The 14,831-nt window shown below is 45.2% G+C and overlaps 1 protein-coding gene across 10 annotated transcripts in view; it reads left to right on the plus strand.

Annotated features, from left to right (window-relative positions):
* Positions 1-14,831, plus strand: part of LOC119006805 (plectin-like) — a 135,804-nt gene that overhangs the window by 61,852 nt on the left and 59,121 nt on the right. For 7 of the 10 annotated variants that reach the window (XM_037075895.1, XM_037075896.1, XM_037075898.1 and 4 more), the window contains exon 1: positions 8,459-12,969. The exons of the other annotated variants lie outside the window; for them this stretch is intronic. In XM_037075895.1, the coding sequence (XP_036931790.1) occupies positions 8,775-12,969 (4,195 nt within the window). In that variant the 5' untranslated portion in view covers positions 8,459-8,774. Of the gene's footprint in view, positions 1-8,458; positions 12,970-14,831 lie in introns of those variants that run through there. 10 annotated transcript variants of the gene reach the window in all.

A 14,831-nucleotide genomic window follows, 5' to 3' on the forward strand; every position in this document is an offset into this window, starting at 1 on the left:
CACATCCGATTCAACTTTTTTTCGTAGGGGATACAAAAGGCAAGCTGAGCCTTCAGCTATGGTGGCAGGTTTGGGATTTTAGGTTGGCTGGAAAGATGCAGGCTTCTTTTTACGAGTGGATATAAATTAGGAAATCAATATAGGACTTTACATCATCAACTTAGACAGCTCAGCTTTCAAGTCATTATGTGAAGTTATACCTGATATACAGTCTTTTGGTACAACATTTTGATTTCTATCTCTCAGACTTTTTTATGTGCCTTGGTTAAGAGACAGTTTTCTTTTACAAAGAAAGAAACAAGCGGCAAACAAGGTATGTGCAGGAATCCAAGCGGTCTAAACTGAAATGCACAAACCCATACTTGAGCTCCATGGCACATTTCAACCTCATAGACAGAAAGTTGTGGTCGGTTTAATGATGAGCTTAGTCTAATGATGGCTCCCACTAATGTCTATGCAACAGGTTCATGAGTTATATAAGGGGACTTTGGTCAAAATGTTGGTGTTTGTGTGTATTCCTTTCTACAAAGTTAGCTCATGTTGATGAACTTGTTTAGGAGTTAAGCACCTTTTTGAGACATGTCACTCTCATTGCCACAACCCCTTCAGGTCAGTTGGCTTAAGGGGTTAATCAGCTGTCCCATGACTCATGATCGACCTTTCAAAATCATGTCTGTCAATCCATTTGCAGGTTGTGCACGTTCTTGCGATAAGCCTCTTCCGATTGCCATCCCCTTCATTTAGCCAGTTTGCATGGACAGAAAAACACACCTTCACGCACAAACTTGACCTCCATGTCAATATCAGCCCTGCAGGGTGGATACTGACAGCCAGAGGGAGGGGAAAAAAAACCTTTTGTTGTCCGACTAACCGGCACAGTGACCTATAGAGCCACTAGTCACAGCTTAAAAATGTGAACCTATCCTTTAAGACACTGGCGTGTGTGAACCAAGGATTGTGTGGTGAAAATCCTCACTTGATTATCTTGTCATGTATGTTAACACTCTTGTAGTCAAGGATCAAGGGAGCGGCCCTGGTGTAATTTTGACATAACCATCAAAACTGATTGAAAGGGGGATTATATTCTGGCAGGTTCAGCACCCCACATATTAGTCTGAGCAAAGTGCTCCAGCTGAGTCTTAACTTGATCTCTCTGTTTTTACCCTTCAGGGTCAACTGCACTCACTGGAGATAAGCCAGAACTGATAAGAAACTAAACAGTGTTAGTTGTCACTTGCGATCTCACAGCTTTCGAAATGTGATCACACAGGTTGCACACTGAAAAATACATTTTCGTTGGAGCTCTACTTTGTGGGAGTGTTTTGGCTCGCTGATACATGCCTCCCGATCTAAGATTAACTTGCTATTCTTTAACGACTTACAAAAAGCTTAATTGCTCCCCATAAACCAAGGAATAAGTATGCAAGAGAAAAAGCCAGAGTTGTTTTGGGTTTTCATTGGATGCCTTGGTTGTTCCTTTTGCAGACTGGCCCATAGTTCCTTTCCTGTCTTTCTCTACTGTATCTTGTGTCCCTGTGTCCACCCCTTCTTAATCTCTGGGGTTGAAATTTGCAGGGTTTCTCGAACAAGGCAACCAGTGTGTCTCTCAGAACTAGTCGTTTACTGAAATAAAGCGTGGGCGCTGTCAGATGTATGCGACATGGGACAGGGTATCCAGGGCAGCAGAGAGGATGTGTCCAGCCTGGCAAGGCCCTCAGATTTATGGTGTAGATGTTCCTCTGCGTTTATGGGCCGGAGATGAAAAGATTCCCTTGTTCTTTTCTCACAAACACCCTCCCCTCCCGTTCCTTCTCTCTTTTAGACCCATTTTGCTTGCCTTGTTGTTCTGCTGGATGGGCAGTGGGTCCCACTGGGGTAAAAAGCAGGAGTAGCAGTGTGGTTTCGACTGGGTGGTGAGGGCAGTAAGAAGGTTTCGGGTTTTGTTGGAGCGACCGAGGCCTTTGTATGAAATGTCAGTTCAGAGCAGCATGGACGCAGGAGATCCTCTTGGTGATCGGTTCTGGCTCAGCCCGAAGAAAGGTAAGGGATTGAATATGGAGCAAAACCCAAAGAGGAGGCACAACACAGTGAGGGAATGGTTGTCAGCATTGGTCGGATGAAAGTTTGTGTCATGAAGAAGAGGTGTGGCCACATGCAGACACCAACTCAGTTTTCACGTTATGGAATCAGGAGAGTTGACTTGGCACTTGAGCAAATCACGGATCCGTCTCATGCAGCAATAGTTAAGCACTTTTCTTGCACCCGAGTGGTGTAACACTTGCATGCTGATTCAGATCCCTGGCTGCTGTTGAGTGGAGCTGGCGCACAGCTCCCAGAGGAGAGAGAGAGCAAGAGAGTCGAGGGCTGGTTTAAATTTTCTGTCCGGATCTCACTGCTGGAACTTGTTTACAACACAAAGCGTTTTTGTCTCTGGATGTTTTCAGAACTTACCACCAAGACCTGATTTCTATTACTCTAGTCAGAGAGGCAGGGAACATATTCTGCTTTTTTGACTGCAGGGGGAATATACATGATATTTACCCCTTTCCCAAAGTGCTGGATAATGGATGTGAAACGTGGGAGCAAGGTATACTTTGGCATTCTCTGCATCGCTCAAAGGGAAAATTGTCCATCATTATCCATGACATGGTAAATCTGTCACATTATCGCTCCTGCTTTCAGCCAGCCCTCTTTTACCCCCTCTTGGGTGGGCTTCTTTCCAAGTCAGAGAGGCTGCAGGGGGCGTTGTAAGGTTGGACTCATGGAGACCCTGCCACATGACAGACAGCTTGTTGGAGAGAGAGTAAGTCAGAATGAAAGGGACTTGGCAGTCTTTTTGGGTGCTCCTGCTTATTTTTGGACAGTGAGGAGGGTGAAGGGAGGCATAATCTGTGACTTCATTTCTTTCCACTCTGGAAAAGGAGAAGTCAGTGTGATCCGTGACTCGTGGAGCGGAGAACATAAGCAAGGCCCGTCAGTTTTTACCTCAAGCACACATCAGTTTATGGACTTTCCATGTGCATTCATGTGTATATTGGAGAAACAAAAGCCAAGCATTGGCATTTTTTCCTCTGCTTGCACAGTAGGCTATTCTACTTGCGATGTCAGTACAGTTTTATATTTCCCAGCTTAAGCTTTCCCACAAAATGTGCTCTTTGCTGAAATTTTCTTTCACTTTTACACAGTTACACACACTTTAATTTGTGAAACAAAGTGATCCAGCTCCCCAGTTGCTTTTAACAAGCCTTGCGTAACTACAGAGATATTTATGGGGCAAGAAAAGTTTGGTTTGGCAAAGCAACAGGAACAGTTTCTATAGTGTCTTGATAGATTTCAGAGCATTACTTTGTCTATTGTTCTTCCCCCTCGGCTCTGAACAGAACAAAGAATTTCTCCCCTTCCACCGTAATTTGCGTCTTGTTTTTTACCTCAGCTGTCCGAGAACAGTTGATTATTTATTTTTGCAGCAGCGTGAGGAATGCCAAAGACACCTCTCAGTCTGCTTCCATTCTCACCAGCTCCTAGCACACTGTGCCCCTTTGTCTGAATCCAATCTGTGGTTCAACATACTTCTGTGGGTTTATGTTTGGTGAGACTGTATATACTGTAGAGAACTTTTTGATCGCTACGCATGCGACACACACTTCCCTTCACATTGTCAGTCTATGAAGCCAGTAGAACAACCCAGTTACAACCAGAGTGACCAGGGACCAGTCAGTGCCAGGGGTTTAATCCTTGCAGCTTCATCCTTCTTACATTTCAGAGTCTACTTTCTCCAGCTGTGGAAGCTCTAATTGACACAGTTGTTCATGTTGTCACACACAAATATCAGACAAGGTTGTCAAAGGGGTAGAATGGGGTGAGGGCGGGATTAAGGCCTCACATGCAGTCTGCAGCATGTTATAATTGTCAAGTCAACAAGTCAAGTTTATATATAGCCACAAGTCACAAACCTGTTCCAGAGGCTTTTCACCAGAGGACTGTATATCTTTAGACCCTGGACAACTTAAAGGTTTGATAATGTGTGAAAATGATTTTCAAATATGAGAGGAATGTGAAAGATCTTTTGTATTTGACCCTTTAAAACTGTAACCACATTTAAAAGTCTATGGTGTCGCACTGATCCACTGCTCAACAAGTTGAGATTAACCTGTCAGGATTTACTGCCATGCCAAACAAAGGCAGGAAAGAAGACTGCCTAGAAAACAATACTTGGTTAAAAATACTTTTAAAAAATCCATTCTTCAAATATTTTCAGAGGAATTACGTACACTTGGCACATTTGTTGAAGCAGCCTGCAGGTCTCAGAATCATTTTGTGAGGCCCTCAAACTTGACATGAAGTACATGTATCACTACTCAGCTGCTGCATTGCTTGCCCTGTCATCATCACTAATTTTGCTGGCTAAAGTTACCTATTCAGCAGTTTACCACAAAAGTCACTGTCAATTATACGTGATATGGTTGTGGAGAAATTGAGGTTTCAGGATAAAAGGAATCCACTCTGAATTTATGGACAGAAGAGGACATATAAAGTGATCTGCCAGGGGATCAGACCAGTTGGTTGGTTTCATCCTCTGGATTTGTACAAAATCCTTCCCAACTGTTCTTGAGATATTTCACTTGGAACCAAAAGATGTTGGCCAAACAGATTGTCAGTCTAGTGTGTTGCTAACATGGCTGAAAAAGCATAAATGTGTTTTACCACTGCAGTTAAGATAAACTGTCAACAGTTACTTTTCACATGTGGTTCAAGAATGACAAGTATGTTTTCTTGAATTATATCACCTCTAGAAAAGGTGCCTCAGCATGTGACTTTACTGCTGTCTTTACTCCTCTAGACCAGTGCTTGCAAATTTGTGGTATCACTAACAATTTATGTATGATGATGATTTTTTGAATTGAAAACAACAACACAAAATGTGAATCCTGTTTGAAGCCTTTCTTTAGATAGATATTGTTATTCACGGTGTCAGTTAATCACTTTATAAGATTTGAAAGCATCAACTAATTTATCAATTTTTCCACAAGGAAAGCCTATAATTACTGTTGTGACAACTCCTGCCTCCATATAGAGCTGCTCACAACTATGTCTAACTTTGGAGGTGTTTGTGCTCCAACATGCGTCGGCTCTGTTGGGCGGGGGGGCAGCTGTCCCTGAGGGGGTCACTGTCCTTACTGTACCTTGCCAGGAATCAAACTCCTCGTGTGAAAATAGGCTTATCGTCCAGATAAGACGGGAGCCCTCAGACATTGCAGCATGATTCGTCATAGGTCCTTTCTGTGCCTGTTTTATCCACCATGTATTCCTTCACAGTCTGTGCTTAAAATGATTATGCAGCTGACAGATGGAACAGACTTACTGTATTTGCCCCTGCTGCTCAGTTCAGCCATCTAATGGCTTGATAATCATGCATTAAGCTCCCTGATACAAAGAGGACCCATCCTTCTGACATGTTCAGACATCTGCCTTTAGTTTCAACATCACCTTAACTTCTTGAAATGTAAGAACTTGTGCTAGCGGGTAAAGAGGCTCTGCTGACCTTTTACCTTCCCAGGAAGTGGTTGGAGTGGCTGGGATCTGATATCAGAATGGAGGGCACATGTGCAGGACCAACAGCGCGCAGCAGCAGGCCTTTACGGTGGGCCAGTGGCCAGCCGCCATGAATTGGTGGTGACAAGTCTATTCTGAGAACTTGTGGAGGTCTGAAACACTGACTCCTAACCAGGAAACTATTCAGGCACTCTTCCTCAGAGTCGTATTATTCCTTTATCTGCTTCAATCAATCACATCAGGCCTCCATTTGTGTCCGTCTGCTGCTGCGATCTCTGTTTATAGACTGAATAAAATTAGGCGCCATTAATACAAGCATAAAATTAAGCCCCATTCCCCTTTAGAGAGTCTATTTGTGATCATTTATTAAGTGCTAATACCACCTCAAACATTCACACGGCTATTGTAACACCAAGTCACTGTGAAAACCAGCAGCAGCAGCAGCACACCACTGATGAGGTTTATCATGCCTGGTGATACAGTATTTCTGCTGAAGCTGGCATATTAGATATTTGGATGGCTGAGGGGACTGGGCCTCAAGCCAAATAAAGGGTCACTGTGGGAAGTTTGAAGTTCACTGAACACTTTGTGCATAAACAGTGCATGAAATCACACCGACATGCGGCCAAGAGAGCATGGTACCATGCATGGTGATGCAGATTACCCCAAATGAGCTGGCTGTAGGCTCGATGTTTAACACATAGTTGCCTGGCATGTCATTGCAGTTGATCCGTATGGTTTTGGAAATTAATGCTATTTTCTGCTTGAGTTTGTTCCTTATGTGTTGTTATGCATGACCTCTGAACTGCCAGCTAGACATTCAGCAGTGCACCATAAAATATGGACAAGTAATAAAAAGCTTAAGAAACCACTTCATGTTTTCACGACTTTAAATACACTTAAGCTCAAGCTTGCAGATTTACACACATACAAGCCAGCCGCCACCCCCTCTCCTCACATGGCAGGCAAACTGCAGCATGTCAGTAATAAAACATTTGTTTCATAAGACAAAGGAATGCCTTTCTTGTACAGTGAACCTGATAATTCATTTGACACTCCAGTGAAAACCCCACCCAGGTTTCAGATTGAATGATTAACTTTGCATGCACCACAAAAGACAAAGTGAAATCATAAGGGTTGATTGAGAGCTTATCTGCTACAGGTGGAGTACGTTCATGACCTGAGGCATCAACATCTGTAGAGTAGTCTGACTAGATAGATGTCTATGAACTGTTGTGTGCCAGGAATAATTTTCACGAGACTATTAGCTTCCTCATTACACTATTGTCACAGACTCTGTCTGCTATCAGTGAATGACTTATTTGATTTTATATTTATGTGTTGTTTTTAATGTGTTGACATTTAATGTTTGTCTGTGGTTCTAAGCACACGCTGTCTGCAAGACTATAAATTTGCCCTCAGACAATTTTCTTGATTGCTAACGAGAGCCCGACGATGTGCTAATAGTTTGCCTCAGATCCCATCAGTGTCTTTGCTCACAGTGGTCTGACAAATGACACTGTAGTCCAGCTGTCCAGGACAACAGATTTATGGCCTGCTGCTCCTCTGTGTCCCTGAAAGCGGATATTTGGCTTACTCAGTACTGGCTCACTTCGTTTGCCTGTTGCCATGGCAAATCAAATGAAAACAGTTTTCCCGCCAGTGTTTGGATGTGTAATGCTGTGTGTGGTTTCAAACAGCGGGGGGAAAATGCATCATTTCACCGCTGCTATAATTTCGCAACCGGATCACTGTGTTCCAGCGCGGTACCGTCTGCTCGCTCTACTCCTCTGTGTGTCCTTTTACTATTCAGCAGGATGAGTGAACACGTCCCCCTGCTCCTCCAGCTTTCACTGGACACTGGCAATGACAGGACACTCTCACTGACACAGAGAGACGAGCGGGAGACAGATGTACGGAAGAGAGCAGTGATCTAGGCAAAGAAACCTGATATCATGTTCCTGGGAGTGCTGAAAAGGTTAGCTATAATGCGCAGCTCTTTATATAGTCGTGCAAGACAGATCCTTGGTTCTCAGCTAATTCAAGGCATGGGGCACTAATGTTAGCCGCTTAAAGCAGCGGCACAACTCCATGCTGCTTTACAGTGTGTTGCATCACATTAATGAGCCACTATGGGAAATACTGATTAGCCTATGTAGTTTCCTTCACTTGGTGGCTTAGTGACCCTCCAAACAAACACAGATATGAATAGAAATGACCTTAATAATAACTCTGCTTGACAGCATGAGTCATATCAAACTACCTGTCTCTAAAATCTTTATACAATGTCGCCAGCCTTTAGTTTACATGTTTAAAGACTGTGACAAGAGAACTGAGAACCACACCTTGTGTGTGGAGTAAAAGCTCCTCAGTGATACCTGATCAGGGAAATGTGTAAAACCAGACACCTTATACTCGGTAACCTACATTGATGCCCAGCGAGTTGCTCCCAGGCAGCATAGATGTATGCCAACTGGTCGACTCTCTTTCTTCCGAACTAATCTCTGCCGGTGTGTGTGACACGCCATAGGGTGTGTGTCAGCCAGTCGCAGTGTGTGTATAGGAGGTGTGTGCGCTTGTGTGTGGGTTGGGTGTCTCCGTAAAAGTCACAGAGCTCCAGAACATGTGCTCAAACACTACACTACAGAGGTCTGTTGCTCCATTAACTTGACCTCACTCGTTATTTCTTTCAATCAGTTTATTGCAGACACTTTTTCTTCCTACTTCCTGCTGCACTATTTACTTAAGTGAGAATTTTTTTCCATGCCTGTTTTTTTCTAAGCAATAGAGAGACAAGGTAGGAGGAGCCCAAGTGAGACGTGTGCCTCACTCCCTCTCTCTCACACACTCTCTCACACACACTCCCTCTCTTCCATTCTGTCATTGCCATTTCGGCAGAACGGAGACTGTTCATTCCCAGCCACGCTGAATGCAGGGGGACAGCGCGCTTTTAACTTTTTTTTAAGTCCGATTTCACAGAGGAGTATTCCTTTTCTTCACGATATCCAAAGGATCGGCAAGAACAAGAGGGAAAAAAAGTAAGAGAAAAAGATTACATGGATTTCTTCTTGTATTCTTTCTGATTGAATTAAGGAGCACGTGACAGCTGGTTCTGTGCCACTGGATTCTCACACAAAGAGGCGTGAGGTTATCTTATTTATCTTCCTTTCATGTTGTTATTTTCAGTTTTGCTTTGAGAAAGTTTACTGACAAAAGGCACAATGGTTGCTGGAATGCTGATGCCCTTGCGGGACCTAAGGGCCATCTATGAAGTCCTGTTTCGAGATGGTGTCATAGTGGCCAAGAAGGACAAGAGGCCTCAGACCAAACACCCTGAGGTAGAAAGTGTGAGCAACCTACAAGTGATCCGTGCCATGGGGTCTCTTAAATCGAGGGGCTTTGTTAAGGAGACATTCGCCTGGAGACATTTCTACTGGTACCTGACCAACGAGGGCATTGTTTACCTGCGTGACTACCTCCACCTCCCCGCTGAAATTGTTCCTGCCTCCCTTCAGAGGGTTAGGAAGCCAGCTGCCACCTTGGCCATTGCCCATCGGGCTGCACGGGTCCAATCTGTGGAAGGTCCTACATCATACGTTCCTAAGCCAGGACGCAGAGGTGAAGCAGAAAGCCAAGAGGCTGTGGCCGAGCGTCAAGGTTACCGCCATAAGATGATGGGTACCCGAGAAAGAGAGAGGGAAACCTACTCTGATAGGACCCCCAGGTTTAGGGGTCGTCCACTGGCTGCAGAACCAGTCAGGCCAAAAGCATCATGGGAAGTAGAGGACCAGCCTCAGCCTCTGTTTAGAAAGGGGAACAGCTTCAGAAGTGAAACAGCTGTGATGGAGGAGGGCAGGGTGAAAACAATCTCTCACCAGCAGCGTGATGTGAGAAGCGAGAGGTCAGTTACAGTGTCACAGGAGAGAAAAGTGTACGAAGTCCAAAAGGAAAAGGCTCCATCTGTCCAGGTTCAGAGAGCAGCTTTGAAACAGGAAATCTTGCAGACCACTCTGACATCAGCATCCTCCGAAAAAGCCCTACCATTAACTGTGGCTGCTGAAGCTACAGGTGCTGCAACATCAAAGATTCTAGCCGAACCCTCTGCTTCCAAAACAAACAAAGAGAAGCTTAAGATCGAAGATGAAACAACCTCCATTAAGTCCGGTAGAATGGTATCAAGCCATTTAGAAATCACAACACTTCCTGAGAAAAAGGTCAAAGAGGAGAAGACGACAAAAGCAATTGCGGATCCAGTTAAATCTGCAAAGGCCAAAGCCACATCTGAAATGGTAACCGATGATGTAAAGCCCCAAACAGTTATTACAACTACTGCTGCTCAGGTAACCTCCAAACCCCTGAGTGACACTGTCACTGCTGCCGCTGTCCTCACAACGTCTTTGAATAAAGATGTCAAGGAAGGGAGGACAAAAAAAGTGACTGTGGATCCGGTTAAACCTGCAGAGATTAAGGCTGTGTCTGAAAAAACAGCTGATGAAGTTAAGCCCCAAACATTAATTACAATGGCTGCTGCTCAGGAAATCTCCAAACCCCTCTCTGGCACAGTTGCTGCTTCCCCTGTCAACACAGCACCTGTCAATAAAGATGTCAAGGGAGAGAAAGCAGAAAAGGTGATCTTGGATCCAGTGAAACCTGCAGTGGGCAAGCCTAAACTGGAAACAGCAATTGATAAAGTAAAGCCCCAAGCAGTTATTACAGTGGCTGCTGCTCAGGAACCCTCTAAACTCCTTACTGACACTGTCAGTACTGCCCCTGTCATCACGACACCTGTCAATAAAGACGTCAAGGAAGAGAAGACAGAAAGGGTGATCAAAGATCCAGTTAAATCTGCAGAGGTCAAGGCTAAACCAGAAGCAGCAACTGAAAGAGTGAAAGCCCAAGCGGTTATCACAGTGGCTGCTTCGGAATCCTCCAAGCCCCATACTGACTCTGCCACCGCCACCCCTCTCAGCACAGCACCTGTCAAAAAAGATGTCAAGAAAGAGAAGACAGAAAGGGTGATCAAGGTTCCAGTTGAATCTGCAGAGGTCATGGCTAAAGCCGAAGCGGCGACTGATAAAGTGAAGGTCCAGGTGGCTAACACTGCTCTGGAATCCTCTGAACCCCATACTGACACTGAAACCGCCACCGCTGTCATCATAACACCTGTCAAAAAGGATGTCAAGGAAGAGAAGCTGAAGAAAACAAAGGCGAATGATGAATCAGTAAAACCTGCAGAAGTGAAGACCCCGGTTGAATCTAAAATAGATCCTAGCCGGGCCAAGAAAACTGCCAAGCTAACTGCCACTCAGGACACCACCAAACCCCCCCCTGACAGCACCACCAGCGAGCCTGTGTTGCCCGATGCTGCAGTAAAGGAGATCTCTAAAGTTAAAGTGACTCAGGAGGCTGTGGATGTTAAAGTGACCTCAGTGAATCTCTCAGCAAAGCCCAAAAATGATGAAGTGCCCCAGAAAGCTGCTATGCTGTCTGAGTCCTCGATACTTGAAGTTAAAACTACTCTCAGTACAACAACTCTCTCAGCACCTGTCACTAGTGCTGAATACACAAAACCCACCCAAGGGAAAGCTCCTGAAATGAAGGTGATTACAAAACAAGATAAGACAGATGTAAAGGTGCTCCCTCCTGTGGAGAAAGAGGAACAACTAGTGCCAGGTGAGGCCCCTAGAGTCCAAGTACAGGGCCCCTCGTTAGCAAAAAAAGACTCATCTTCAGCTCAGCAGAGTCAAAATGGTGCCACCACAGAGGCGATTACTGAAACCAAAGACTTGGTTGAGGGAAGATCTAAATCAAAGAAAAAGAAAAAGAAATCTCCAAGTGAGATGTCCAAGACTATCAAAGCTGAGGAACAACTTGACTCAAAGTTGGAGGAGGAAAAAATCTTGACGGATAAGCCCCGTAAGGAGGAGGCTGAAAATACCCTCCAACCCACACCAGTGATGACCTCAGAGTCGCTGACTGTGTGCACGAGCAAGGAGAGTTATGGGGCATCACCTCTGGTGGAAAGAAAGACTCGAGTGGAAAAAAATGTTGATGGAGTGAAGATTAAGGAAGTCCCTCAACAAAGTAATGAAAAGCCAGTAATGGAAGTTCTTAAACAAACTGCCAAACAGAGTATTTCTGAAGCAGCATCACTGCCTTTGGATCAAATCCCAGCAGTGCCCCCGGTGGAGCTTCCGAACATTGCACAAGTAAAAGAGAGGGTTGTGGACAGCGCAGTCAGCAAAAAGACACAGGGACCAGTAGGCTCCAAGGACCAGTTACAGGCTAAACTGCCCCACATGGAGCCATTGAAATCTGAGGAAATCACAGTCACTGAAGTGGAAACAGTAACGGTGCAGAAAATAACTCAAGTGGAAATTAAACAAGCAAGCCCTAAACCTGAAGAGAAAATCCTCACACCTTTGACAGAACCTGAGAAGCTCATTGTTGAGACTAAATCCCCCGTAAGCGCAGAGAAAACTGCAGAGGGATCTTCAAAGGGTCGGAAGAAAGGGAAAGGGAGAAAGCAGGTTCAGACACCAGCCTCAGACACTATAAACACAAAGCCTGTCTTTACGCCTGAGGCAGAAACATTACCGTCCACTAACATTACATCATTGCCCAGGGACAGCCCTGTCACGGCCTCTGAACCGAGTGTTCCTCCAAAGATGACTCCTGAAAGAATGTGCATTGAGGAAACTGGGCAGGCAGCAGCTGTGCTCTCTGAGGCCCCAACAGACAAAGGGGAGGTGGAGCCAGCACCGCTCTGTGCGAAAAAAATCAAGCGGGAGGTTCCGAAACCAAAAACATCCTCCACTGCGAGGGAAGCACACGCAGCCGGAGAATTAGCGTCAGCAGCACCAGTGGTAACAGCAGAGGCAGCTGTAGCTCAGGCACAGGCCAGCCCCCTAGCCAAGCAAGAGGAGCCTCCCAAAGTTGCACAACATTCGGCCAGTCAGGCAGCAGAGCGCAGCACAGAGAAAAAGCTCTCTGTTTCCAAGGCCTCGGAGCAGGAGGAAGAGAAGAAGAGGGACTTGGAGAAGGACACACCCTCTGCCACTGCCACACCCGCAGCAGCACAGCCTGACCAGCCTCACCTGGGGGACACCTGTGACTCTGTAAACACTGACACAGACGAGGCCGCCATGAAGAGGAAGATTGTAGTAGTGGAGGAAATAGTTGAGGTGAAACAACTTATTAGTCCTCAGGCAACTGGGGAGCAGTCACCTCCTCCACCTGTGCAACATGAGGCGGAAGGAGAGGAACTGGACCTGGATGTTCTGGAAGCCATCGCCATAGAGCGGGCGCTTTTGTCAGGGGCGGCGGGGGTCAAGGTGCAGGGAGCCTCACCTGATGAAGACTGGGACCACTCACTGGAGGAGCCAGAGGAGAAGACGTGGCCAAACTTCGTTGAAGGTTTGTTTGCACATGTGCCAGCTGGCCTACTCCCTATCTTACCCTAAACTCTGCGCATGTAGTGTCATTACCCTTGCATCTGGGTTTCCACCTTTTTCTAAAATGTGGGAGGTCTTAGGTAGGGTACGTGATGACAGCTCTATTGTTGCGCTTGCACAGTGTCATGTGCTTAAAAGTACTTCATACTCTGAGGAACATCCTCTTACTGCAATTGTCAGCCGGTGCCGTCTCTTCCAAAGTATTGTTTTGGGTGATTTGATTACAGTTTATGGCTTTAAGTTACATATTACAGAGAGCAGTCTGTTCTTTGTGATGTGGACTAGAGACAGTCTCTCTTTAGGAAAAGCTTCAGTGAGCCAGTGAGAATAGTCCAGTGAGATGTGGCTGTGATTTAATTATGCGTGTGTTAAAATAGATGAAGTATCAGTAACACTGTCATGGCCCTCTGTAGTTTGTTCAAAGCACTGTCAGATTTCACACAGGCGTTACGACAGGGGCTCCTCCTTCTCGCATGATCGCAGGTGAAAATTTGACATAAAAACTACATGTAGAATGTTTGTATTCAGTATTAAGTATATTTGTATCTGTAAATTACCCCAGTGTTTACATGCAGAGCATGTGGCAGTGGTGAATATCAGTCTATCTTGTGAATATGATAAATTCAAACCCAAAAGTCACATTTTTTTGGGTGGGGAATTCCAGCGGTGTTTTGTCATACATTGCGTTTCTGCACATGTGTCGGTGGGAACAACAATCTCTGGAGCCATCTCTGAGTGTTTGCCAAATGAGATTATGCAGACCTGCACTCATTCCAACAAGGTGGGGCAGTTTGCTGAGATCCAGCCTCGCCTGTTCCCTGAAGAGATAGTTGTGAGTTACAGCCAGGCTGACTAAGAGAGGGAGGTGTGGTGTGCTCGGGAGGATTTTCTCCTCTTTACTCCAATAAGACTGCGTTCTTGGCACTGTTCTGTGTCTGTGGTTGTTTTCTCAGTTCTCTTTTCAGCCTGTCTTTTAAAGAAGATAAGCGTTACCCCTTGCATGCCATTATGAAATGGAATGCGTGGGGCAAGGGAGTTACGTGGACAGTGTGATAACAGGGGTACATGCTGGCCTCCTGTGCTGGGTCTGGAAAATAACATTTCCAGAAAGTCCAGAAAAAAAGGTGCTGTCTGATGATGTGGTTGGTTCTGCTGAAGTGAAACTAGCAGTGATCGTCCTAACTCATGATGGTGAGGCATATTCACATGACTCCAGATTTGGCATGATATCTAATATTTCACAACTTTCTGAAGTCCAGTAATATTTTAGGTTGACTAATTTGCGCGTTTTAATGGTCCTGTGAGGATGTATATAGCAATGGCTTCACATGGGCGTTGTCTGTTGTGGGTGTGAGCAACGGACAAAGAGTCAGGAAGTTGGAATAGCTTGCTCACAGCTCCATGGGTGTGTTTGTTTGGTTCCACACGTGACAGCAGGTCTGGATTCAATTAGCGGGCTGGTTCCTTTATTCAATCTGTGGTACTCATCAGGAAAATAAAAGTCACTTTTGCAGTTTGATAAAACTGGATTTATGACTCACATCCACAGTAAATGCACCACATGCAATTCATCATAAATGGCACTTAATTAACTGCAGTGCACTTCAACATATGGAAATATCTTGAATCTATACTTGGCACTGATTATTGGAATTGCAAAGATTAAAAAAAAAAAAAAAAGGTTCCAGTGCTACTTTTATTCCTGGAGGTCTTTCTGACGTGTGACATAATCAGATATGGTCATGAGATGACCACTGTGTTTGGTGACCCACTGCTGACATCTGCTGTCCGTAAACAACCATTGTCATACGTCACACAGGCCAC

This window comes from Acanthopagrus latus, chromosome 17, assembly GCF_904848185.1.
Source record: "Acanthopagrus latus isolate v.2019 chromosome 17, fAcaLat1.1, whole genome shotgun sequence".
Lineage (NCBI taxonomy): Eukaryota > Metazoa > Chordata > Actinopteri > Spariformes > Sparidae > Acanthopagrus > Acanthopagrus latus.